Source organism: Canis lupus, chromosome 8 (genome assembly GCF_048164855.1).
Source record: "Canis lupus baileyi chromosome 8, mCanLup2.hap1, whole genome shotgun sequence".
Classification (NCBI taxonomy): Eukaryota; Metazoa; Chordata; class Mammalia; order Carnivora; family Canidae; genus Canis; species Canis lupus.
Window position 1 is genome coordinate 60763533 of NC_132845.1, and position 27629 is coordinate 60791161.

Below are 27629 nucleotides of genomic sequence, written 5' to 3' on the forward strand. Positions count from 1 at the left end.
AGTCTTCAAAAATATCCCCACAAACTAAAGTCCAGGGCCAGATGGCTTCCTACGGGAATTCTATCAAACATTTAAAGAAGAATTAATATCTGTTCTTCCCAAATTGTTCCAAAAAATAGAAAAGGGAGGAAAACTTCCAAAATCATTTTATGAGGCCAGCATTATCTTGATTCCAAAACCAGACAAAAGACCACACCAAAAAAAGAATTACCAAAAAGGGCCTGATGAACATGGATGCAAATATTATTCCATTTAACAAATGTTAAAATATTAAGTTATTAAATATTAAAATATCAAGGGTTGAATGTTAAATTCAAATATGTTAGAAGTTTCCTCCCCACCTCATCTGAGGCAATCACTGTTCTATTTCTACACTCAAAGATTAGCTTTGTCTATTTGTATGAAAGGAATCAAACACGCACCCTGCTGTCTGACCTCTTTTACTTATGGCGAGGTTGAGATTCACCCATGTTGTTACATATATCTGTAGTCTGTTCTCTTTTATTGCTGACTAGTCAGACCATTGTATGACTACTAAGCCCACTTACCTATTTTATTTTTCATTTTCCTCTTGATGGAGTCTGCTTTTTTAAACAACACCCTCACTCATGCTCCCCCTCAACATTGCTATCTGAGGTGGAGGTCTGCCTCTCTCCAGGCTCACATCCATGCAGTAGGGCCTCTGCAGCCATCTGTTTCATCCCTTCCACTTACATGCAGCCCGGTTTCTGAGGGTGCAGAGGAGTCCCAGGTCATCCTGGATACCAACAGCGTCTCAAAGGCTGGGGGAAGGTGGTCTTCTGGGAAAGCCAGGTCCTGGAAAGGAAACCATATCTAGAGATGGTGGTTGTGGGAAAGTACAGAGGATTTTCCCTAAGAGTGTCTCTAACTGCCTGCCCCTGTCTGTTCTATGATTAACCAAAGACTTCCTGACTGTGCCCCTCCTTCTGTCACTTCAAGGTCCTGAGTCAGTATTTTAACTCTCCCCTAGGACACTGAGTGCCCTTCAGTGCTCTACTGCTCAACACTTCACTTCTCCTTTAATGCGGTGCTCAACAATGGCTTTGAGAATTATGCTCCTTCTGTGTGGTGAGTGAGGGCCCTCAGGGCTGGGAAAAGCCTAGGGGGACATCTCTATCTGGTAGAACAGTCTGAGGCTGGTGGTTAGCTCATATAGCTCTCTGGAGGAGCTGAGAACAGCGTGGGGTGGGGGGCCTAGTGTCCAGAGTCTTGTGTGGAAGGAAGAATGGTCTGGAATTAGGGGAAGGTCATAACCTGGGCAAAGATGAGAGAGGATGGACTAGAAGGTTATGCCTGGATGGAGGATAAGCTCCTTCTCCATAATTCCTCCTGTGATGGCCCTGGTGTGTGTTATGGGGGATAGGGGTCTGCCTCAGAGCTCAGGGAGGGGAAATGTGGGATATCACCTCCTTGGTCCTCCACATTGTTCATGTCCTGATTTCAGGAATGCTATCCTAACTGCTGCCAAGAGAATAGTCCAGAAATGGAAAACTGTATCAGGACCACATTCGTGTGTCATTTGAAATCACTTGCATGTCAGCTAAAAATCAGATTCCGCACAAAAATCCAGATTGTCAGCTTCTCTTAAGAAATGGGATGGTCCAGAGCTCTGAACACTAGAGCCTGGTAATGGCTACTTCCTTTAAAAAGGTCACAGACTTTATGCCCGTCATTCCGGGGTCCTCACACAGACCCACTTCACCGACTGATGTCACCTGCCTGGTCTCTGCTGAGATCCTTGGCACCCTCCTACCTGTCAGGTCATAGAGCCTGTTTTCAGACTCAGAAATAGAATCATTCTTTGAAAGGAAGATGTGTTATGTGAAGCACCCTTGCATGTGGCCATAGTAGGGTTGCAGCACCTTCAACATCTGGCCTTTTCTCAGAGCCCCAGGGTTCAGGTGTCTGGACCCTGCCTGTGACTTCCTGGCCTGACGCTTTACCTCCTTAGAGCTTCCCTACTTTTGGGGTTGGATTTGACTCCTCTATCCAGAGACAGCTGGGATTTTAGTAGAAATGGGGAGGAGAGATACTACTTGGGAGTGAAGGTTTTGGCAAAGGCCCTTGAACTAAGGGGGTCTTCCCATGAAGTTGTTGAGATTAGTCACCAGACAGGAGAATCTCAAGGGTCAAGAGAGTGGATTGGAATCCTGGCTGTATCAGTGACTTGCCATGCAGTTTGAGGCCAGTCAAAAAATACTAATTAGTCATCTGCTAAGGACTGGGCACTGTACCAGGCACCACACAAGACTGTTGCAGTCCTTGCTCTCTTAGAGCCTAGCACCAAGCGAGGGGCCTATGGGAAATCAAAATTATAAATAATTAGTCATAAAGTCCTCAGTCTGTTCTCTAAATTGAGCCTCAGGGTCTCTGTATAATGAGAAGATGGAGGAGGACATCACTAGAAGGGTGACCCTATGCTCTGGTCTGTCTGGGCCCGTCCCAAAGACCCTGGTGTAGTTATTCATGGTACCCCCTTCATTCTCAGAAGGTCTCAGTTGAGAATATAAATTTATGGACACTTTACCTTTATGGGACATGCCTGATCTAACAGACCAGGAGGTGACAGGCCTAATTTCAGATTGTGGATATCCTTTGAAATGTCCTTGAGGGGGCATTTCTCTGGATTGTCGCTCTTTGTCTCGTGGGTTGATCATTGCTGAGGGAGGAGGGAGACGGGAACCACACAGACGGCAAATCAGGAAACAAAGAAAAAGAGAACATCCTTCTCCTGGGCAGATGAGCTGGACTGGGGTGGGCATCAAGATCCCAAGAAGTCAGGGGCCCAGAGGAGATGGAGCTTTTCTGACTGTCCCGCAACCCCGTCTCACCTCCCTCTCCGTATTCCTCAGTCCTGACTTCTTATCATGGATTCAACTTGGATGTGGAGGAGCCCATGGTCTTTCAAGAGGATGGAGCTGGCTTTGGACAGAGCGTGGCCCAGCTTGGCGGATCTAGGTAGGCCAGGCCCACTTCCCCGACCTCTATCCCCTTCAACCTGCAGGGGAATGGCTGATCGCGGTATGCTCAGGAGGTATCCTGGAGGAAGGGCAGCATGGGCAAGAAGACTGTCCATCACTCCTCTGAGGCCTCTGACCCCACTACTACTAATTCACAATCCCAGGAAAGGCCACATGCTCTGGACAAGACCCTGCGTCAGGTGGGAGGTCTCAAATCTGTTTTTCTGTGGCCAGTACATGTGACCAGACTACAGTGTTTTGTAGTCTTCCTCTTGAAATTATTAATAACTTAATCTTAGGCTTTGTGCTTTGTAAGTAAAGACCGATGGGACAGTGGAGATGTGTAGGGCTTTGGAGCCTTGGCTCACGTGCAGCCCGACCTTCCAGGGAATGTTTCTCAGCTGCTGCCCTCAACCCCTGGCGTGAGCTGAGCAAGGTCAGACTCGGCTTAGGTGCAGGGTCACCCAGTCCTATGAGGGTTTGCCCTGGCTCCGTGAGTATCCCTATGCTTGAGGGAAAGCAACACCAAAGAGCAAACAGGAAATAGCAGGACAGACAGAGAGGAGGATTGCCAAAAAAACAAAACAAAACAAAAAACACCCCTCAAACCCCAAAACACCTTTTTCCCCCCATGAACAAGAGGCCCTGCATTTTTATTTTATTCTGGGTGGAATAAAATGAGTGAAGGTACAAATTAGGTACCTCACTCTGCCTCCAGGAGCTCGCATTCTCAGGTTCCAGTGACAGGGACCCAAGATGTTGAAGTGACCATGTGATACAAGCGTAACTAAAGTCTGGGAGGCATAGGAAGGGAGGGATCAAACCCAGGAGGGAATTCCAGGAGGGCTTCACACAGGAGGTGGCATTGGCAATGAGCCTGGGAGTGCTCCATTGGAAGCTGGAAGATTCCATTGACCACCAGGTAGCATCATGAGGTCACTGAGTTCTACAGGCACATCCATCCCCCCTCCTCACCCAGCTGGCTGGCTGGGAAAAATGCCAGGTGCCAGGGTTTCGTCTTTGTCTGTTTGAGAATACAGAGCTCGTAGACTGAAGTGCACAAACTTGAATGGTCCAACTGATGAATTTTTCCTATGTGTACAGCCAAGTGACCGCAGCCTAGATCAGGGTGTGGAACATCTTCAGCTCCCTCCCCTGGGTTCCCTTTGGGCCCTTCCTGTGGACACAGAATCCAAAGATAGTCACTGCCCCACTTCCATCACCATCAGTTTGTGTTCAGGCCCTATTGATAACTATATATATGCATATAACTATTGATTGACCACTGTTCACCAATATTTACAATAAAGTAAATAATATATATTGGATGACATTCTGATTGCTACACAGTTAGTGTTTTTCCTGGTTTCTGTTGAATCATAACCCAAATACTGAAAAGATAAGCCCGTGTGTAAGAAGGAATGGAGGAGATAAAGAAAAACCTTCAGATCAATGGTTAAGATCATGAGTTTGTTCATCATTTATGCCACTATTTCCAAACTGCTACATCTGCTACGTCTCTGTCTCATTTGGTCTTCATCAGCAAGTCTCAGACACGCAGGAATTTCAGCTTTCCATAAAGGGATAGCTTTCTAAAGGAACCTTTAAATGCTAACTTAACAAGGCTTGCTTGGCTAATTAGTTAAAATACAGCAATATTTGTGTAGTTTTCTCATGTGAATGGAGAGATTATTGATATATACTTCTTTTTCAAAATTAAAAAATTCCCTCCTTTCAAGGAATTCTGCAAAAATTATTGCACTAATAGGACTATAGATATTCATATGGATTCTGATACTGCTGCTTTAGATCGTCCAACTTAAATTATTTATATTTAAATTGTCCAATCAATTACAGAATCATCTATCTGTCTTGATAACTCATGGCTTTAGAAGATTTTTCCATCTAACCTGAGGTGATCTATTTCTTGGGTGGCTCAGGATAACGCACCCCAGAAACAAAATGCACTTACCTATGGCTGGGAAATGCTGTTTTTGCTTTGAATAGTTTTATTTTTGGCGAATGCAAAACAACAACAACACTCAAACCATCTGTGTATATAAGTACACATTTATTTACGTGTACACGCACACAAACAAAAAGTTCAGCATGCTCCTTCAGCACACGTGGGGTAAACTCAGACCCTCATAGTTGAATAGTCTCATGAGTGGCAAATGCGGAGAGCTTCCCTCTCAAAGTCTCACTTCCCTGTACATAGCGATACTTCCTCACCTGAAGCGTCCTGTGCCCTTACCCCTCCTGCAACTATATGTCATGCTTGTGCCTTCAGACTCGTGGTGGGAGCCCCCCTGGAGGTGGTGGCGGTCAACCAAACAGGAAGGTTGTATGACTGTGTGGCTGCCACTGGCCTATGTCAACCCATACCCCTGCACAGTGAGTGACTCCACCCAAGACTTGCGGCCCTCAATCTTCCTATACCGCGGTTTCCTTCCTATTGCCTTGGTTTCTGGGAACTCTGACTCTCTCCCCCAAATGAGGGCATGGCCATGAGTGTGATCATGTGTACCTGCCCTCTCAGCACCCCCAGATGCTGTGAACATGTCCCTGGGTCTGTCCCTGTCAGCCGCCGCCAGTCGCCCCTGGCTGCTGGTGAGTTTCCGAGTCATAAGAGGGTCACAAGGGAAGGGCGAGGGTAGGGCCAGGGGTCAGAGGAGGATGGGGCTGGAGGAGATGAGTATGGAGAGTTCTGGGGGCCTCTTTGCTCACATAGGTCTCTGCCCTTAGGCCTGTGGCCCAACCATGCACAGAGCCTGTGGGGAGAATATGTATGCAGAAGGCTTTTGCCTCCTGTTGGACTCCCATCTGCAGACCATTTGGACAGTACCTGCTGCCCTACCAGGTAGGTCCTTTTAGAAACAGTGATTCTTTGTGAGCACATGCTGGCACTGAAGAATGAGCAGATCATAAGACCATTGTTTGGCTTCCTATGTCCATGGCCCCTTCCCAGAGGCCTCATCAAGCCCAAGTAGGTTTGGGAAAATGGTTTGGTCTAGCAGGAAGGGCAACTGACAGAGGAACTCTAAGTTGGTTGAAGGGAGAAAGTGCCCGATGGGGCAGAAGGTAGCATCACAGTGCTGGCTTCAGGAGGCATGAGGGTCTCACAGTCATCAACAGGTGCAGGGATGCTTCTTGGGCTTTCCAAGAGGAATGGCCTTGGATGCTGAAAATGTGATGAGGATAATAGTTCCAAGGATAGAAGAGGGAGGCAGTTCTGGATCATTCAGTGCTGAGCTTTAAGGGTAGCAAATGATAGGGCCATGGAAAATGTAATATTCAATTTTTCCAACACTGATGTCTTCCACAGCAAGAACGTGTTGGGGACTCTAAGCAGCATAGGAGAGTCAGTCTGAATAAGTTTGTCTTCTGTGTCCTTGGGGCAAGTGACTATGCCCTGGTCTTTAATTTCCTCATTGGTTAACTGGGTCTTAATAATTAAGATGCTTATGAGGATTAAAAGATTTGATATATATAGAGTGCTCAGATCTTGCTTGACACATAATATGTGAATACCAATATGACTGATCTTCTAGCTAGGACCATGTGTTTGCACTAGTAGGAAGAGATAGTGGGCTCCAAGTGAGAGGCCACTCAAGGTGCTGACTGAGCAATGCTTTGGACTAGAGAAGGCATGATGCCAGGTGTAGTGGACTTTTAGGAAAAGGTGAAATTGCAGCAGAAACGCCTCCCACCCAAATTGTGAGAGTAGAGTCTACAGAGGGCACAGAGAGAGTGGAGGAAGGGTATCCAGGACTCTTGGGGCTACCATGACCTGCCTGGGATGTCTGTGCAGCCAGGGTAGGGAATGTGGCATTTAAGCACTAGGAGGTCTCTTCTCCCAGATGTCTCCATGACTCATGAGGTGGGATTCCTGATGAAAATGGAACATGGGCGCCTAAGCCTGGTATAGGCAAAGCAGGTTTGAGTAGAGTGGATAGAAGGGATTGGGTGCCACACAATGCCTGATGCCTGGTGTACATCGTTATTGCATCCTCACAAGAGCTGAGCTCCTGCTGTTAGGAAGTGAGCCCAGAGCTGGAGCCAACCTTGCCTTATTGATTTGGTCTTCTTTTCAGAAGGTGCTCAGCTATAGCCTGATGCCTGCTGTTTGAAGCCCAATAGATACAGTAAAAGGAACAAGAAAGAGAAGTGATATTGTGAGGGAACTTGCCACCTTCCTGGCCTGAGAGAGGATAGGAGGGGCGGTTTTGTGGTGCGGTTAACAAAGTGAGCACAAGTGCGAGATGTGGGAGATGGGGGCCTTCAGCCACCCAGCTGTGGGGGATATCAGATGAGGAGGGGGGGCACTGAGGGCTTCTTGGTCTGCCACAAGGGGGGCTGAATTTCCTGGACAAGAAAACAGGAAAGGAAGTGAGCTTCCATTTCTTCTCAGCAAGGGTGAAATACCACCTGGTTTCACAGGGGTAATGGGGGAGGTATGGGGAGCAAGGAGAAAGTATTTTTGCTTCAGTGGTAGGAGGCCAGCTGCTACAGTTCAGCATCACACCTCATTACTGTTTGTGGTGGCCCGATTTCCCACCACCCTGGGAGAACACAGGATGAGGGGCACAGGAAACTGGACACACTACCAACTGTGTTCTTCACACAGGCCACAAGCCCTTGTGTGAGTTTGGGGTCAATCTGAAGTGTCTTATTTGTTTATGGGTGATTTTCCACTATGGTGGACTCCAAGAGGGCAGGAATGGCAATTTTTAAAAAAATAACTTGTTCAGCCCTGCTCTCTACAAGCCTGGGAGATTATGACACCTTTTAAACTGTGTACTCTGAGCTGTGCAATAGCAGTGGTGCATGAGAAATGTTAGCAAAAGTTCTGAAAAAACTCACAATGTTTTACAAAAAAGATCACAGTGTAACCTACTAGTGCTTCTAGGCAATTGCCACAATTCCAGGCAATTCTGGTAAGGGATGGTATCTTTTTTCAAGCTGTCGTTTTAGACCAGATTTCCTGAGAAATAGACTCTGATCCTCATTCAACAATATTCTTGGGAGCAATAGTTCTGAGAGCATCAGCCAGTGGTCATCACAACAAGTGCACTCCTTAATTCTCATCACTATTTAGCCCATCCCCTCACCTACCTCCGCTCTGGGTACCTTCAGTTTGTTCCTTTTGGTCATGAGTCTCTTCCCCCCTTTGTCTGTCTGTCTGTCTCTCTGTTTTTGCTTGTTGTTTTATTTCTTAAAGTGTTTATGTATACAATGGAATATTACTCAGCCATTAAAAACGACAAATACCCACCATTTTCTTCGACGTGGATGGAACTGGAGGGTATTATGCTGAGTGAAATAAGTCAATCGGAGAAGGACAAATATTATATGGTCTCATTCATTTGGGGAATAGAAAAAATGGTGACAGGGAATAAAGGGGAAAGGAGAAAAAATGAGTGGGAAATATCAGAAAGGGAGACAGAACATGAGAGACTCCTAACTCCAGGAAATGAACTAGGGGTGGGGGATGGGGCGGTGGGCGGGAGAGGGGGTGACTGGGTGACAGGCACTGAGGGAGCCACTTCATGGAATGAGCACTGGGTGTTATTCTGTATGTTGGCAAATTGAACACCAATAAAAAATAAATTTACAAAAAAAAAAGTGTGGGCAACGGATTTAGGTATTCTCTGTGGAGGGTGTGGGAACTGGATGGGAACTGTTTCCTAGGCAAAGAATGGCCCCTTAACTCTGTGGAGCAGGAAGGGTTTCTGGGCCCTGGGAGACAGCTGAGACTCACATATGTATCTGTGTTTCCTTCCTCCTTCTCTACAGAGTGTCCAAGTCAAGAGATGGACATTGTCTTCCTGATTGATGGTTCTGGCAGCATTTATGAAAGTAGCTTCAAGCAGATGAAGGACTTTGTGAGGGCTTTGATGGGACATTTTGAGGGCACCAACACCCTGGTGAAGACTGGGTCCCTGAGGCCTGGGGAGTGGGGTGCGAGTGAGAGTTGCCTTGGGGAAGGCCAACCTAGGAGGAGGCCTGGTATTGCTAGGCGTTGGTTCAGTGGACCTGTGCCATGGTGGGGCTAAGTGTCCTATTGCAGGGCTGATTTGAGCCCTGACCTGAGGAAATTCCCCCATGGAAATTAACATGTCCACACATGGCCTAGGAAATACACTTTTTTACTATTTACAAGCATGGAAACAAATATTTTGCTGTCAAATTAGACTGAAGGTGACTTGGCCAAATAATTAATGATTTCTTTATTATGTTTTCCATGTAACTCATGATTTATCTTATTATTTTATTTCCCAGTAATTAGTGTATAGTGTGCAGAAATTCTTGAAAAGTGAGGAAATACAGCCCACAAGTTGTTATGAAATTTTCTAAAAATCCAAGTTTAAGAATATTGAGGTTGGCAAGGTTATTCCTTGCAAACTATGAAAGAAGCATTGTTTGGTTTTGATTTTCTAGTGTTCTTTTGGGGCCAAACTTCTCCTGGGTTTTAGCCTCAAAAACACATGGGAAATGGTTTATAAATCCAAAGTTATTCCAAGATAAAAAGCTTACTAAAGAATAACTCCTGGGAAAACAAAAAAAGAATAACTCCTGAGCCCCAGGGCCTTTCTCTTGTCCTTTGCAGTTCTCACTGATACAGTACTCCCACCTCCTGAAGATCCACTTCACCTTCACGCAATTCCAGAATAGCTGGAACCCTCTGAGCCTAGTGGATCCCATTGTACAGCTGAAAGGCCTGACATATACAGCCACAGGCATCCGGAAAGTGGTGTAAGTTCCGCCTTCTGCCTCATGTGGGTATGCCACACCACTTCCTCATGCTGGTGTGCACAGTCCTTCTCCAGGGTTGGTAACTCTGGGGAAAGGGGCTCAAAAGGGAAATAAGGGAGCTGTAGGTGGGGACATCCTTGGAGTGTTCCCCCAATATAGGAACGTTCTGCAGTGTTTCTCTTTGCCTGGCCTTGGATGGCTGGAGCTTGGTTCCACCTGGGCATCCAGAGACTTGGGCTTTGATTCAGACACATCCGAGTTCTCATTCTGGCCCCCCACCGGTGACCTGGGGAATCCTGGGAGGTACTGACTCTTTCTTTGTCTCAATAAACTCTCAAATGAGGATAAACTTACAACTTGGTTGTAAAGATGAAAGCAGATAACATTCATGCAATGCCTCTGCACAAGAAGTGTTAGCTAAGTGTTTGACATTTTATCCAGAGAAGCGTGCACCCCCTTTTTACCTCCCTGGCAGAGACTTGGGAATTGTTGCTAAGCATCTTCTTTGTGCCTCTCTCCCCACCCACTCTACCCACACGTTCCTCCTCCATGTGAGTTTTCTGCATTAACTGGGTGCTTATCATGTACTTGTCTAGCAATGGGTGCTAGGCCATCCAGGAAGGAATAAGTTATTGGTGTGGCCAGAACAGAAGAGGTGTCTCTCATGGGAAATGACTGGGCTGGAAGTCTGGGATCTCCAGCCTCCTGAGTGCCTCCCTAGGGGTGGTGTTGGAGAAGTGCTGAACAAGGGATGCTCCTGCCAGATGTACCCTCTCTATTTCTGGGTGGCTTTTCTGCTTTGAACACTGACCTCATGGGACTGGACAATCAAGAGGAATGCCTCTGTCTCTTGAGTTGAAAGTCACACAGGAGTGGCATCCCTTCCTAGCCCTCGGAGCTCCTGTCAGTGGTGGGTGGTGGTGTGGTTCTCATCAACACCCATCCTGCTCCCGTCACCCAGAACAGCAGGTTCTTCACTCCCCAAGGCCAAGCCCATCTCAGGGGCTCTCTGCCAATGACTATTTTTTGTTCATCTTATTTTTAGAAGTTGCAAAAAAGATAAATATTCAATAATCTTTAGGCCATTTTTGGAAAAAAAAAGTATTAGAGTTACTCTACCAATCACTTCACAGTATTTTAGCAAAAAAGGATTAGTACAAATGAATAAACAAATCCCTCCAGTAAAATACAGGGTCATTTTTATCTTTGTCTTTATTCAGACATATTTCATATAGTCACATTGTTGGCAGAAACTAGTTTCATCCTGCCTTTCTTTTTTTTTTTTCATGTGTTATATAAACCTATGCCATGTTGCTCTATTGTTTCCCTTTGAAATGGCTGTGTACTTTCTCACTAAGCAACTAATTTGCTAAACCTTTCCTGATGTTGGATGTTTAGGTTGTTTAATCATTGTAACAGCTACCTAACATAGAATTAATGCTTACCGGTAGGCCATTCACTGTTTTAAAAAAGCTTTACTTTGGGGTGCCTGGGCAGGTCAGTCCATTAAGTGTTCAACTCTTATTTCTACTCAGGTCATGATCTTAAGGTCCTGACATTGAGCCATGTGTGTGGCTCTGCGCTGAGTGTGGAGACTGCTTGAGATCCCTATTCACACCTCACCCAAAATTGTGAATATAATAGAAGGGTTGAGGCAATTTCCTAACATGGCTTACAGAGTCTGAAAGTACCAGAGCTCCCCAGTGTCTCCAGATGAGTTTCTAGAGCTATTTATTCCTTTCCAGAAACAATTTCATCTCCAGAGAATCATCTCCTTTTCATCCCTTACAGGGAGGAACTGTTTCATAGTAAGAATGGGGCCCGTAAAAGTGCCAAGAAGATCCTCATTGTCATCACAGATGGGCAGAAATACAAAGACCCCCTGGAGTACAGCGACGTCATCCCCCAGGCAGAGAGAGCTGGCATCATCCGCTATGCCATTGGGGTATGTCCTCTTCCTCATGTCTCCCTCGGACTCAGGCTGCACCTCACCAGGGAAGAAAGGCTGGCGGGCTCCTCCTCAGTGGCCTCTCTGCCACAGGTGGGAGATGCTTTCTGGAAACCCAGTGCCAAGCAGGAGCTGGACAACATTGGCTCAGAGCCGGCTCAGGACCATGTGTTCAGGGTGGACAACTTTGCAGCACTCAGCAGCATCCAGGAGCAGCTGCAGGAGAAGATCTTTGCACTCGAAGGTAAAGGCAGGGTGCGCTTGGGTCTTGGAATTGAAAGGTTCCAGACCCCGTTGTCCTCGCAATTCTGTGGGTCCATCCCTAGTCACAGCTCACCCAAAATTGTGCCCCAGACCTGAGCTTCAGATTCATTCTTCTCCTGCTCTGAGTCCTTGTGGTCTCCTGGCCCCCACCGCCCGAGTGACCTGTTTCCCTACAGGAACCCAGTCGACGACAAGTAGCTCTTTCCAACATGAGATGTCACAAGAAGGCTTCAGTTCAGTACTCACAATGGTAGGTGGAGCACATACCTGACACCGGGCACCAATCCTGAGCCAGCCCTGTGCTGGGAGCTGGGAACCAAAAGTAAAGAAGATAACGGATTCTATCTTCAAGGTCACTGTCTGTTTGGAGAGACACATATAGGCAGTGAATGGAGGTACTAGGAGCACAGCAGAGAACGGATAGTCAAGGTTCTTGTTCTCATAGGCACATATCCAGTGGGAGGAGACAACAAAAATCTTCAGATGTTGCTAGGTGTCAGGAGAGGTGATCAGAGGAGACCTGAGGAGTGACAACTGAGGCGTAAAGATGAGAAAAGGTTACCCTGGCAAAATCTGGAAGAGATTGCCCCAGGTAGAGAACAAAGCAAGTGCAAAGGTCCTGAGGCATGAACAAGGTTACTGTACTAGAGAGATAGATGGGCCAGCACAGCTGGAACAGAGTGAGTGATGGAGGTGGAAAGATGGGAAAGGCTGATCATGCAGGTGAAAGAAATGGCAATATAGCGTGACTTGTGTGAAAGTAGATGTGTGTTGAAACTATCCAGAAGGGTTTGCTTCAAAGTAATTTTGGGGGTGGTTTAATGGGACACAGAAATAAAACAAAATTGGTCATGAATTGATTTTGAAGCTAGGTCATTGGTACTTAGGAATTCATTATGATCTTCTTATTTCTTTGGTATATGTTCTCAATTATCAGTAATCAAAAGCTTAAAAGGGAAATAAAGTATGCTGAGAAGCAAATGCCTATCACTCCCTGTGGGAGCCAAAGAAGACCTCCCAGAGGAGGTGAGGTTGAGCTTGACTCTTCCCAAGGGAGGAGCTGAGTCCCATAAAGATAGAAGAGAGAGGTGTCGAGGTCAATTGCTTCATGTGTTTAAAACATCGGGTAACTCCACAGGTTTCACAGGGTAGGACAGCCCTAGATGCCATCCTCAGGGGCTTGGTGACTGAGAGTCCTCCTGTTTTGCCAACAGAGTGGTGGCTATACGTTTGGTTCAGAGGAAACCTAACCTGGGACACTAAGGATGGAGTAGAGAAGAGCAAACTGGGAGGGCAGAAAGGGAGGTGGGTGAGGAGAGATGGGACTTGTAGGAACAATGGCACTGGGGATGGACTGAGAGACATTAGGAGTGCGGGACACTGAAGCTGCTGAAGAGCACTAAGGAGGGAGAAAGAGAATTGGAAATAATGAGCAGAGTCTGTGGCAGGCCTTGCTTTGGAATAGGCATTGGCTTCTTTTGGCTCAGAACTGCTCAGCCCTGGAATCCTTTCCTCCCAGGATGGACCAGTTCTGGGGGCTGTGGGGAGCTTCAGCTGGTCTGGAGGTGCCTTCCTGTACCCCCCAAAGACGAGCCCCACTTTCATCAACATGTCTCAAGAGAATGTGGACATGAGGGACTCTTACCTGGGTGAGAACAGGCCATGGTTGGGGGCACAGGTGGGAGATGGGCTGCCTGTGGGGCAGGAGCACAGGGGGTGGGCAGGAAGCCTTTGTGCTGAGGCCTGCCCTCCTCAGGTTACTCCACTGAGCTGGCCTTTTGGAAGGGAGTACAGAGCCTGATCCTGGGGGCCCCCCGCCATCAGCACACCGGGAAGGTTGTCATCTTCACTCAGGCATCCGAGCAATGGAGGCCGAAGGCTGAAGTCTCAGGGACCCAGGTTGGGTGTCGAGGAAGCCAGAGCAGAACATGAGGGTGGCAGCATCTCTAAGGGCCCAGAGGAAGGAGATGAAGGGCCTTGGGGGCCCATCGAGGAAGGCCCTGGTGGCTGGGGGGAAGTGGGACCTGTCCCAGAGGGTGTACCTGTGGCAGGAACAGGCAAGGTGACTTCAGGCTCTGCCCTGCAGATTGGCTCTTACTTTGGGGCCTCCCTCTGCACAGTGGATGTGGATAGAGATGGCAACACTGACCTCGTCCTCATCGGGGCTCCCCATTACTACAAGCCGACCCAGGGGGGCCAGGTGTCTGTGTGCCCCTTGCCCCAGGGGGTGAGTGTCTGATGAGTCTGGGCTGAGTGGGGCCTTGGGTGTGGGGTAGAGGGATGACCTCGGTTGGGACCTGACACTGGTTTTGTCCTGCAGAGGGCGAAGTGGCAGTGTGAGGTCATTCTCCGTGGAGAGCAGGGCCACCCCTGGGGCCGTTTTGGGGCGGCCCTGACACTGCTGGGGGATGTGAATGGGGACAAGCTGACAGATGTGGCCATTGGAGCACCAGGAGAGCAGGAGAACCGAGGTGCTGTCTACCTATTTCATGGAACCTCAGGACTGGGCATCAGCCCCTCCCACAGCCAGGTGAGGCCACTACCTGCAGCCTCTTCAGTTCTACCTCCTTTTGCAGGTGTCAGATTTGCCTGGTGCTGTGCCTTGTCACTGACCTTAGCAGTAGCCATGCTCCTTTTGGGGGTTTAGTGCCCTGAGTGTCACCGGGCCCACCCAGTGCCAATTATCTTTCCTTTCTCCTTTGGCTCCAAACAGACTTCATTCTGTTGTGGGCAGCTTAGTGGTTAAGGGATTGCAGGCCCTGGGTCAAATGCCTGGCCAGCCACGTCAGCTCTGTGGCCTTAGGTGACTGATTTAGCCTCTGTGAGTCTTAGTTTCCTCCTATGAAACAGTAGATGAAAAACTCCATAGGTTCTTGTAAAGCCGGCTGAGTGGAGCGCTAAGCCTTCTGTTCATCGGATGTTTATGAGGGAACATACAAATGATGAGTAAATGAACTATTATATTTCTATGGTGACACTTTTTTTTTTCAATTTTATTGATTGATTGATGTTAATCCACTTTATTATTTTTATTTTTTATAATAAACTTATTTTTATTGGTGTTCAATTTGCCAACCTACAAATAACACCCAGTGCTCATCCTGTCTAGTGCCCCTCTCAATGCCCGCCACCCAGTCTCCCCCACCCCCCACCGTCCTCCCCTTCCACCATCCCTAGTTCGTTTCCCAGAGCTAGGAGTCTTTCGTGTTCTGTCTCCCTTTCTGATATTTCCCACTTATTTTTTCTCCTTTCCCCTTTATTCCCTTTCACTATTTTTTATATTCCCCAAATGTGAGACCATATAATGTTTGTCCTTCTCCGATTGACTTATTTCACTCAGCATAATACTCTCCAGTTCCATCCACGTTGAAACAAATGGTGGGTATTTGTCGTATCTAATGGCTGAGTAATATTCCATTGTGTACATAGACCACATCTTCTTTATCCATGCATCTTTTGATGGACACCGAGGCTCCTTCCACAGTTTGGCTATTGTGGACATTGCTGCTAGAAACATCGGGGTGCAGGTGTCCCGGCGTTTCATTGCATCTGTATCTTTGGGGTAAATCCCCAGCAATGCAATTGCTGGGTCATTGGGCAGGTCTATTTTTACTCTTTGAGGAACCTCCACACAGTTTTCCAGAGTGGCTGCACCAGTTCACATTCCCACCAACAGTGTAAGAGGGTTCCCTTTTCTCCGCATCCTCTCCAACATTTGTGGTTTCCTGCCTTGTTAATTTTCCCCATTCTCACTGGTGTGAGGTGGTATCTCATTGTGGTTTTGATTTGTATTTCCCTGATGGCAAGTGATGCAGAGCATTTTCTCATGTGCTTGTTGGCCATGTCTATGTCTTCCTCTGTGACATTTCTCTTCATGTCTTTTGCCCATATAAGATTGGATTGTTTGTTTCTTTGGTGTTAAGTTTAATAAGTTCTTTATAGATCTTGGAAACTAGCCCTTTATCTGATACGTCATTTGCAAATATCTTCTCCCATTCTGTAGGTTGTCTTTTAGTTTTGTTGACTGTATCCTTTGCTGTGCAAAAGCTTCTTATCTTGATGAAGTCCCAATAGTTCATTTTTGCTTTTGTTTCCCTTGCCTTCATGGACATATCTTGCAAGAAGTTGCTGTGGCCAAGTTCAAAAAGGGTGTTGCCTGTGTTCTTCTCTAGGATTTTGATGGATTTTTGTCTCACGTTTAGATCTTTCATCCATTTTGAGTTTATCTTTGTGTCTGGTGTAAGAGAGTGGTCTAGTTTCATTCTTCTGCATGTGGATGTCCAATTTTCCCAGCACCATTTATTGAAAAGACTGTCTTTCTTCCAGTGGATAGTCTTTCCTCCTTTGTCGAATTTCATTCCTACCCTCTCATCTGTCCTTTTCAATATTTCTGGTCAGATCTGCCATGGCTGCAGTCTCCTTCAAAATCTTTCTTGTCAAACCTGGCAAATGACCTCCCCTTGACTTCCACTTCTCCTTTCCCTCTCTGGCCAGCGGATTGCAGGCTCCCAGCTCTCCCCTACACTCCAGTACTTTGGGCAGTCGCTGAGTGGGGGTCAGGACCTCACCCACGATGGACTGGTGGACCTGGCTGTGGGGGCCCAGGGACAGGTGCTGCTGCTCAGGTGACAACTCCCCACATCCCACCCTTGCCCACTGTGTGTCCAATTCAGCAAGCTGCCCCCTCCCTTCTGCTCACTGAGTTCAGAGTTGGGGCCTCAGCCCCTGCATGCACCCTCAGGAGTCAGCCGGTGTTGAATGTGGGAGTGACCATGAGATTCTCGCCCTCGGAGGTGGCAAAGGCTGTGCACCAGTGCTGGGAAGAGGTGCCCTCCGCCCTGGAAGCTGGGAATGCCACAGTCTGTTTCACTATCCAGAAAAGCTCACTGGACCAGCTAGGTGAGTCTCTTCCCATGGGACACAGCCCCTTACTCCCTGAGAGAACCCCACCCCTATCCTCAGGAGAGAGTGGGCCTAGGAATCCAGATGCCACCTCTACATCCATGCAGCTGCTGGCATTGGGAACCTGGGTCCCTTCTCTCCCCCGCTCCCCATACCCAGTCCAGTCGCTCTATCTGTAGGATACATCTGGAGTCTGCCCACTTCTCTCCACCAGCCCTAGCCACTTGCTGCCTTGAGGCCACCACTTCTCTATCCTACCTGTACTTTGAGCTGTTTCCATGTCTGTTCTTGCACCCTCCCACCCTTTCTCCACAGAGAAACTAGAGGGATTGATCCTAAAGCAGAGATCTAGCGTCCTCACTTGCCTGTTTAACACCTTCAGGACCATATTTCTCTATCTTCCTTTCCACATCTATCCGAGCACCCAACACAGCTCTGGCCCATAGGAAGTGCTCAGCAAATAATTGTTACATGATAAACAAAAACAGAACATCCGAGGTTCTCTTGGGCTTTTCATCTTCTGTTCCCCTGTTGTGCTTCAGGTGATGTGCAAAGCTCTGTCAGGTATGATCTGGCATTAGACCCAGGCCGTCTGATTTCTCGTGCCATTTTTGATGAGACCAAGAACTGGACTTTGACTCGAAGAAAAACCCTGGGGACGGGAGATTACTGTGAAACCATTAAGCTGCTTTTACCAGTAAGGGCTTTGGGATCTGGGAAAGGGAGGGGGAGAAGGAGCCCAAGGTGAGCTTCTGGCATCTCTGCTCCCTGTTGAGTGAGGTGAGAAGGGGGACGAGACTGGGGGCTGGAGAGAGGAAAGTTGCGGCCAAAGAGCCTGGCCCCATAGCTTGGACAGAATGCCGTCCAGACAGCAGGAAATGGATGCAGTTGAGGAGATGGGCCAGTGGTGGAAAGTAGGAAGGATCTTGAGGTTCTTGAAAGCTCATTTTCCCTCAGGACTGTGTGGAGGACGTGGTGAGTCCCATCACCCTACGCCTCAACTTCTCCTTGGTTGGGGAGCCCATCCCCTCAGCTCAGAACCTTCGCCCTGTGCTGGCTGTGGGCTCACAGGACCCCTTCACTGCCTCTGTGAGTCTTCCAATGAATTCCCCAGGGATGTACTGACTTCACTGTGTCTCAGTGTGCTTAAGGACCTGTTGTGGTTCTCAGCTTCCCATCAACCACTTCAAGTCCGTGATGCCTCCACCCAGTCACCAAAGCCCTGCCGAGCTTGGACCCTTACACACATCCCAGCTGGTCACCACTTTACCTCCACAAAAACTCTCTGATTCTCATTCTCCAAATCCTTCCCAGCTTTTCTCATTCCCACCTTTGTGCCTTTGTCCATGTGTCTTCAACTTGGGAAACATTTCCTTCACTCCACTCAAAGTTCCTCTGTAGTCCTCAAAGCCCCAGTCTTATCTCCCTCTCTTTTGAAAATCACATTCAGCATCTGTCACTTCTTCTCTGGCTTCCTATTACATCATGGTGATACTAATTATTACATGCCTGGCATCTACTTTTGTGGCTCTCCTGAAACTGTGTGTTCTGTGAGTACAAGAACTGAGTCTAATTCTTCTGTAGTTTGCACTTTTCCCAACCCCCAACCCAACCCAGAACCTGTCCCTCATTGATGCTTAATAATGTTTGTTGAATAACTGTTCCAGTGTGAGTTGGACTTAACTCCGCAACTTTATGTTCCTTGAAGCCAAGGAGCTTATTCTTTTCTATTCTAACTGCACCCTAATGCTCCACTTCTGGTCAGTGTCTAGCACAGTGTTGTGTGTGGGGTTGGTGCTCAGTAATATTCAATAATGAGCACTCAGGATGAGCGGGAATGGAGAAAGAAAAAGACACGGATGGGAAGAGGCTCTACTGTTTTGCTGCAGCTCCCCTTTGAAAAGAACTGTGGACAAGATCACTTCTGCGAAGGGGACCTGAGTGTCAATCTCAGCTTCTCAAGGTGAGCTCTATGTCCTCTCACTTCTAGACCCTGCAGCTTTTGGGTCTCCCATCAACTTGGGATGAGAAGTGCTTCTGGTTCCCTTTGCTTCTCCTTCTAACAGAGAACTTACATTTTGGTTGGTATGTTATCATTTCAGGAGTTCCCACAGTCCTGCCCCAACCACTGATCCAGGTCCAATCCATTTCCAGTGGAGTCTCTTTTTCACTTTTGTCCTTCCTCCTCCAGCCTGCAGACCCTGGTGGTAGGGAGCTCCTTAGAGCTCAATGTGACAGTGACTCTGTGGAATGAGGGTGAGGATTCCTACAGGACTGTGATCCACTTCTACTACCCAGCGGGGCTGTCCTATCGAAGAGTGTTAGGAACCCAGGTAAATAGCTGCCTTGGGCTCTAGTGGCTAGGACCTCTTCCCTGCCCTGGGTTATAGTGGGTTCCTTTGAATTCTTGAACAATGAAATACAAACACACACACACACACACAATTCTGGAAGAGAAGATAGAGAGAGAGAGGTACGTATAGCAGATGTATGGTTTAATGAATAATATTAAGCAAATAGTATCCAGGTCAAGAAATAATGCACTGCTATCACCCCCAGAAGTCCTCTATGTGCCTTTCCTTATGTAACCTCACTCTCTCCCCATGGTAACCACTATCCTGACTTTGTGATAATCAGTTCCTTTTGTGTTTTATGGTTTTACCACCCAGGAGTACATCCTTAGAAAAACGGTGGAGTTTTGCGAATATTTGAAATTTATGGAAACATCTGTTCTTTTGTATATTTATTCCTTTCTGTAACACGTTTGTGAAATTCATCGATGTTGTTGCTTATGGCGGTAGAATATTTTTTTGTATGTAGAATCCCTTTGCATGACAATACCACAATTTATTTACCCATTCCACAATTTTAAAAAAATAGGTGTTATTTAAATACTAGTGAGTTGACATTAGTGTAATATTGCTTCCAGGATGTGATTCATCACTTTTTTAACACCCAGTGCTCATTACAACAAGACTCTTCTTAATATCCATCACTCATTTAGCAAATCGTCATCTCACCTCCCCTGGGGCAACCTTTGTTTGTTCTCTATAGTTGAACTACTATGGTTTACTTCCCTCTCTTTTCTCCCCCTTCCCTCGTGTACACCTGTTTTGTGTCTTAATTCCATGTAGGAATGAAATTACATGTGTTGTATTTTTTGTAGAGTACAGATCTCTTACCTCTTTGGTTATGTGTATTCCTAGGTATCTTATGGAATTTTGTGCAATTGTAAATGGGTTCAATTTCTCAGTTTCTCTTTCTGCTGCTTCATGATTGTTGTATAGAAATGCAACAGATTTCTGTATATTGAATTTATATTCTGCGACTTTACTGAATTTTTGTATCAGTTCCAGGCATTTTTTGTAGGAGTCATTCAGATTTCCTACACAGAGTATCATGTCCTCTTCAAAGAGTGGAAGTTTGACTTCTTCCTTATGACTTCGATGCCTTTTATTTCTTTTTTGTTGTTTGATTGCTGAGGCTAGACCTCCAGTACTATGTTAAACAAGAATGATATGAGTGGACATCTGTATCCATTCTACAATTTTTGATCATTTGAGTTGTTCCCTGATTTTGGCCATTACTCTTTGTGAGGATGTATCTCGGTGCACCTATAGATAATATTTGGGAATCATTTGCCATGTATGGAATTGCTTGATCTTGGGTCTGTATATCTTCAAATATAATAAGTAGATACAAAACTTGTGCACCTATTTGTGCTTCTGTTAGCAGTGTATTAGAGTTCCTGTGGCTTTCCAACCACTGTACTGCTTGGCATTTCCAGACGTTTATTTATTTTTATTTTTAAGATTTTTTTTTTTTTTTTTGGTAAAGATTCCACTCATTTATTCATGAGACACACACACAGAGAGAGAGAGGGGGGGGGGCAGAGACACTGGCTGAGGGAGAAGCAGGCTCCCCTTAAGGAGCAGGATGCAGGACTCTCTCCCAGGACCCTGGGATCACACCCTGAGTGAAGGCAGAGGCACACCTCTGAGCCACGCAGGCATCCCCATTGTCAGACTTTTAAATTTTTGCTCATCTGGTGATATTTCCTTACGGTTTAATTTGCATTTCTTTCTTTCTTTTTAGATTCTATTTATTTATTTGAAAGAGAGAAATAGCTAGAGAGATTCTGAAGGGGGGAGGCATAGTGAGGAGGGTGAGGGAAAAGCACGCACACTTGCTCTCTCTCTCTCTTTCTTTCTTTCTCTCTTTCTCTTTTGTGTGTGCCCACGCCCACACATACACACTGAGCAGAGAGCTCCACCAGGGGCTTGATCCCAGGACCCTTGGATCATGACCGGAGTTGAAAGCAGACCCTTAATTGACTGTTCCACCCAGGGGCTCCTTAATTTGCATTTCCTTAATGAAGTTGAGCACCTTTTCATCTGTTTCCTGGTCATATTGATTTCCTCTACTAGGAAGTACCTGTGCAATCTTTTCCTTATCCTTCTATTGAGTTGTCCATAGTTTTACTTGCTTTGATTTTTTATTGAAATTCGAGTTAGTTAACATAAACTGTATTATTAGATTCAGGAGTAGAATTTAGTGATTCACTGGTTGCCTATAACACCAGTACTCATTCCATCAAGTGCCCTCCTTAATGCCCATCTCTCAATTACTCTATCCTGCCACTCACATACTTTTCTTAATTGCAAGAGTTCTTTAATATTCTGGTTGCCAGTACTTTCCCAGTTATATGTGTTCAGATATATTTTCCAGCCCTATAGCATCTCTTCAGTCTCTTTATAGCGTTTTTTAATAAACCAAATGTGTTAATTTGATTGTGCTGGATTTTCACCAAAACTTTTCCTTTAGGTTTAGTTTTTTTATGTTCTGATCTTGTCTAAAAAATACTCCCCTATTCCAAGGTTATGAAGACATCCCCCTTTATTACCTTAAAAACTCAATAAGTTTCCTTTTCACATGAAATCTTTAATCCAGTTGGAATTTAATTTAAAGTATGGAGCGAGGTGGAAATCTAATGTTTTGTTTTTGTTTTTTTGTTTGCTTGACCTTATTTGTGGGCCACTTTTCCTAGCACCATTTATTGAAAAGTCTGTCCTTTTTCCCACTGCTCTACAACGCCACCACTGTTATACATCAGCATGTATATATGCATATACCCATATATGCATGTCGGTAATGGTTTTTCATTCGTTTTCCTCCTCGGGAAGCAACCCCATCAGCGCCCACTGCGCTTGGCATGTGAGGCTGTGCCCACTGGGAATGAGGGCCTGAGGAGCAGCAGCTGTAGCATCAACCATCCCATCTTCCATGAGGGCACTAAGGTGAGTGCTTCCCCCAAATCCTCCTCACTCTCCTCCCTTGTCCTGACCCACTTCCTCCCTTACTCCCCCATGACCTGCCTGATCTCCATTCTTTCCTTCTCCTTCCCTCAGGGCATCTTCATAGTCACATTTGATGTTTCCTACAAGGCCACTCTGGGCAACAAGTTGCTCCTGAGGGCTAATGCAAGCAGGTGAGTCCATGTGTATCCCTCATCTCATGCCTCAGGCAGAGATTTCTCTCCTGGATTCCTTCCCAATGAGCTCCCCTCTCTCTGTCTCCAGTGAGAATAATAAGCCTTCAACCAGCAAGACCACCTCTCAGCTGGAGCTCCCAGTGAAATATGCTGTCTACATGGTGATCAGCAGGTGTGGACCTTTAACCTTTCTCTACGCCTAGTACCTCCTCTTGCAGCTCAGGCTGCTCTTTAAGGGTTAGGTATCTAGACTAAGCCCTCTAATTCCTCTCATGAGAATACTTGTGACCAGCCATATATTTATGGCACAATAACATATACCATATGTTTCTTGCTTCTCCTCTGATGAATTAGGACACACACACTTTGTTTCCCCGTGCTCTCCTCCCTCTCTTCTCCAAGGTGCAGGTTTACTCTAATATTAGGCTAATTCTGTTCTTGTGCGAAACATGAGCATGCTCACACAAAACTAACTAGATTAAGATCAAGGGTTTTATGAGAGCTCTGAACTGGGGAATATGTTTTGTCACCACACAGAGCAAAGAAAAGGTACGGTTTTCACAAAACTAAGGGGAGACCAGAGATGTGACAAACTGCTGAGAAAGTCTCTAAGAGTCCAAGGTTGTGGCAGGCCCCAGGAAAGTCAAGTGCAAGGCTGTTGTTCTCAGGTCTGAAGGTGGGTGGAGGAGCAGGGGCAGGCCAGCTTGCAAGCAGGGCAAGGAGCCTCACATACTTGGCTAACCTCCAAAGGTTTAGAGAGTTGGTCAGAAGCTCATAATATTGTCATAGGAAAGAATTTGCTACTGTTGTTTCTGCTGATGACAGTGTGATGTCACTGACAGTCACATCTGTTGGAAACTGTGGGAGCCTGTAGAGTTTCTGTATGGCTGGCTTGCTTTTGTACACTAGATGCTGGTGATATGTGTAGTAACCCTCCTGGTTTGCTTGATTCCACTGAGACCTTAGATGTTAACTCTGGGAAGGCAGGGACTATGGCTTGTTAACTGTTGAATCTGCAGAGCCAAGCACGCAGCCAGGCATAGGGTAAATGTATACTGAAGGAAACTGGGGATGGATACATTAATGGTTGGATAGATGGATGAATGGATGGATGCATGGATTGAGGAAAAGCCACTGCAGCCTGGAACGTTCATGTCTACCAGGGGTTTGTGTTCAGGCACCACCCTTCCTCATTTAGTTAACTTCCTCAGACTAGCCACATCTATTTTCTTCATTGCATCACAGAGGGACCATCACTGCATTTTTTCCTGAGTGATCCAACCATGATTCCCTCAAGCTCCCCTAGGCATATTTGTTCTGGTAGCAGCCTCTGCAAGCATTACCTGAGGCCAACCATATACCTAGTAGAGGAGAAAGCCATGTGAACACCTTTTTTCCCATGGGAAAGTGTTTAAATGTTATGAGAGGTAATGTTTAAGTTGGGCCTTTAGGTGAAAATTTCCAGAAGGGGAGTGGTAAGGATGTTCCAAGCAAGGAAAGAACTTGAACAGAGTTATGAGGATATGAAAGAGCCCAAAGTATCAAAGGACAAGCTAGCAGTTCTGGGTGACTGGGGCAAATGCCACAGGAGAGGAGCCTGTGGGGATCATAATTATTTCACTGGTCGTCATCTTTTGCGGGGCCCAGCAGAGCCCTTGGCAGCAGACTGGGGCACAGCTAAGGGTGGCTACAGGGCTACTGCTCACCAATAAGCCCTCTCTCTCTCTAGGCAGGAAGACTCTACCAAGTACTTCAACTTTTCAACTTCTGATGAGAAGAGCAAGAAAGAAGCTGAGCATCGGTATCGTGTGAGAGGCCAGGGAGCACGCATATCTTCCCTCCCATGGTGCTGCTAATGTGGGGAGCTGGTGGGAGAAAGGAAGAGGAGCCAAGGGTTAGGTTCAGGAGAGAAGTAGGGTTGGGGCTGCTCCAGGGACCAGGATAATGTTCCGTTTCCATTGTCTGCAGGTGAATAATCTGAGTCAGCGAGATGTGGTCATCAGCATTAATGTCTGGGTTCCTATCCTGTTGAATGGTGTGGCTGTGTGGGATGTGGCTTTGCTGGACCACTCACAGGTGCCTGCTTGCCTACCTAACTCTCCAGAGGCTGACCCTACAGTGCCTCACACCCTCTCATCAGTGAAGTGTTTGATCATTCTGTGGTCATTTCTCTCTCACTAGAGTCTCACTTGTGTGTCGGAGAGGGAACCTCCTCAGGATCCTGACTTCCTGACCCAGATCCCAGGGAGTCTTGTATTGGTGAGAAAGACCCTGGATTTCCATTGGGGGATACAGGGCAATGCACTTGCTAGGATGGAGATCTATCTATCATCTATCTATCTATCTATCTATCTATCTATCTATCTATCTATCATCTATCTATCTATGTTTTATAATTGTTCATCTCTTCCTCACCCCAAACCTGACAGACTTCATTTTCCCCTGTGTTTCTTGCCTCAACTTCCTTCCCCTCCTGTCCCCAGAACTGCTCCATTGCTGACTGCCTGAAGATCCACTGTGACCTCCCCTCCTTTGGCATCCAGGAGGAACTTGAGTTCACCCTGAAGGGCAACCTCAACTTTGGCTGGGTCAGCCAGGTGTGTAGGCCCAACAGCAGAGTCCCTCTCTTGGATTTGAGTGGTACAGATACGTCTGTGCCCATCCTTAAGCCAAGAGTTTATTTGATCTCTGAGCCCTTTCCCAGATCTACTTCCGCAGCTATACCTGTGTGTATTGCAGACATTGCAGAAGAAGGTATTGGTCGTGAGTGTGGCTGAAATCACGTTCAACAGATCTGTGTATTCTCAGCTTCCAGGACAAGAGGCATTCTTGAGAGCTCAGGTAGTGACTATGTGGTAGGCAGCAGCCAGGCTGATAAGAGGGTTCCTAATGCTAAATCTGTGGTGCTGTGCGGGAGGTTCAGAAGCCTGGAGGGAGGAAGGATGAAGGTCCATCAGCAGGAGAGTTTTCCCAAGCCTTTGAGTGTTTCTGTATCTCACAATTTGGAGAAAGGGAAGGAGGGGAGGGAGTTTAAGTTGGAGAACCTAGGAAGAGTCTGGGACAGCAAGAATTCTGATACTTTCTGATGAGGTCACCTCCACTCCAGATGGAGACGGTACTGGAGAAGTATGAGGTCTACAACCCCATCCCCATTATTGCCGGAAGCTCTGTGGGAGGACTGCTGCTGTTGGCCCTCATCACAGCCATCTTATACAAGGTGAATGTTTTCATCCTGCTTTTGACACCACCAGCAATTTGATCCCACTATTCTTTCTATAGTGTAAGAAAGAGCTCAACTTGGATATAGGTGTACCTTCTTGCCTAATCTCTGCGTGTAAGAGGTCCCCTTCCACTTATGACATCACTGGTCCCCCATTGTCCCCTGCGTCCATGCCTTCTTCTATGTCTGATTCTCCTGCATCTTTTAATTTTTGTCCCTTTTTTTTCCACCCTCTTCTTCCTGTCTTCTATATTCTCGTTTTCCTCAGGACATGTTTCTCTTCACAGCAGATTGTAATATAAAAGCAGTGGCCTGGATTTTGTTGATACCACCGCTGATTCTTTCCATGTGTCTAAGCAGTGCCTAGTCCATACTGAGTGTTGATTTCTCATTCTGAAGGTGATTCCCCCCAGCTCACAGATCATTTTAAGGTCTAAATGACACAGTGTGTCTGAAGATTCTAGTGTAGTCCTTGAACATAGTAAGGGTTCCAGAAATGGTGATCCCTCTCCATCCCCAACCTTCTCCTTTCCTTTCTTTCCTTTTTAAAAAAAATATTTTATTTATTTATTTGTGAGAGACAGACAGTGATAGTGACTGAGAGCACAAGCAAGGGCAGCGGCAGAGGGTGAGGGAGAAGCAGACCGCCCCCTCCACACTGAGCAAGGCGCCCCATGGAGGACTTTGTCCCTGGACCCTGAGGTCTTGATCTGAGCTGAAGGCAGACAGACTGAACCACTCAGGGCCCCACTTTTCTTTCTTCCACTGGATTTCCTAATTCTCTTTTCCTTTTCTCCACAGGTTGGCTTCTTCAAACGTCAGTATAAGGAAATGATGGCAGAAGCAAACGGACAGATTGCCCCAGAAAATGGGACATCAGATCCTCAAGTTGCCCAATAAGAATCTACCTTCTATTGTCCATTGGACCTGTTATCCTCTGAGAGGTTTCCTGGCTCTCTTACTCCCATCTAAGTCAGGCCTGCAGGGGGAGAAATGTTCCATGTGAGGGAGGCTAGGATCAGGCTGCTTTCTCTCTCTCTGGGAGGAAGCAATGTGTTCATACAAAGTGCCTTGCCTGGGAAGGGCCATTTGTCTCGTCAAGGCTGCAACTGGAAACTCCTGAAGGTGTCTGTCACCATGACCCTGGAAGGACTTGATTTGAATTTCTACTTAGAAATACACGAACAATAGCCTCAGGCTCTAGTCTCTCTTCCTTCACTAACCACCAGTGATATTTCTAAAATACAGTATTAAATAAGCCACAGTCTGAATCTACCTTTAGTGGCTCCCTATAATTTGCAGGATAATATCTGAACTCTCTAGCTTGATGTTAGAAATCCAGTGTCGCGGCAGCCCGGTGGCTCAGCGGTTTAGTGCCCCCCTTCAGTCCAGGGCCTGATCCTGGAGACCTGGGATCCAGTCCCAGGTCAGCCTCCCTACATGGAGCCTGCTTCTCCCTCTGACTGTGTCTCTGCCTCTGTCTCTGTGTGTATTTCTCATAAATAAATAAATAAAATGTGAAAAAAGAAAGAAGAAAGAAAGAAAGAAAGAAAGAAAGAAAGAAGAAAGAAAGAAAGAAAGAAAGAAAGAAAGAAAGAAAGAAAGAAAGAAAGAAAGAAAGAAATCCCGTGTCATTTCCAGTGGGTGGGGCTTTGAAGCACACCATGAGTTGCTCTGTGTCTCCCTATCATCCTCATTACTATTCAAATACTGTCAATATCAGGCCTTGGTTGCAGGAATCTGTGTCAAGATTTCCCAAACTGAGTGGAAATAAAATGTATATATTGGAATTTGTAGACTTGACTTCAGCGTTTGTCAGAATTGCCGCCTGGGATGGAACAATACAACTCCAGCAGGGGTATTACCCCAGTGCCACTTTGGTTCACCTAGTTCTAGCATCTTTCAGAGATGAAGAGGCCAGGATACTTCCATCTTTTGAGGTTGCATATATAGTAAATGAAGAAATATTGAAATAATTGTAAAAGGCTCACGTTCGTTTTATTTGCATTTGTAAGAGTTGCTATTTTGTTGTGTTGTATCCCCAAATAAAAAACATGTATCAATGAA

General features: G+C 46.4%; 1 protein-coding gene across 4 annotated transcripts; it reads left to right on the forward strand.

Moving 5' to 3' along the window:
• The first annotated feature begins 967 nt into the window (after positions 1–967).
• LOC140638753 (integrin alpha-D-like) lies at positions 968–27629 on the forward strand. Of its 4 annotated transcripts, XM_072836605.1 has the most exons (30): positions 968–1089; positions 2874–2979; positions 5272–5375; positions 5521–5591; positions 5727–5841; positions 8778–8908; positions 9592–9737; positions 11529–11682; positions 11779–11929; positions 12126–12199; positions 13469–13598; positions 13706–13848; positions 14036–14176; positions 14270–14479; positions 16444–16574; positions 16691–16848; positions 17394–17548; positions 17809–17940; positions 18741–18814; positions 19043–19184; positions 22035–22148; positions 22260–22339; positions 22431–22514; positions 24072–24150; positions 24311–24418; positions 24524–24601; positions 24826–24939; positions 25082–25183; positions 25449–25559; positions 26364–27629. In XM_072836605.1, the coding sequence occupies exons 1-30, from the start codon at positions 1044–1046 to the stop codon at positions 26460–26462; spliced, it is 3483 nt and encodes a 1160-aa protein (XP_072692706.1). In that variant the 5' UTR covers positions 968–1043; the 3' UTR covers positions 26463–27629. The 4 variants fall into 4 exon arrangements, with proteins under 4 accessions (XP_072692706.1, XP_072692704.1, XP_072692705.1 ...); XM_072836603.1 differs by having other exon boundaries at positions 11529–11929; XM_072836604.1 differs by having other exon boundaries at positions 8778–8866; positions 11529–11929.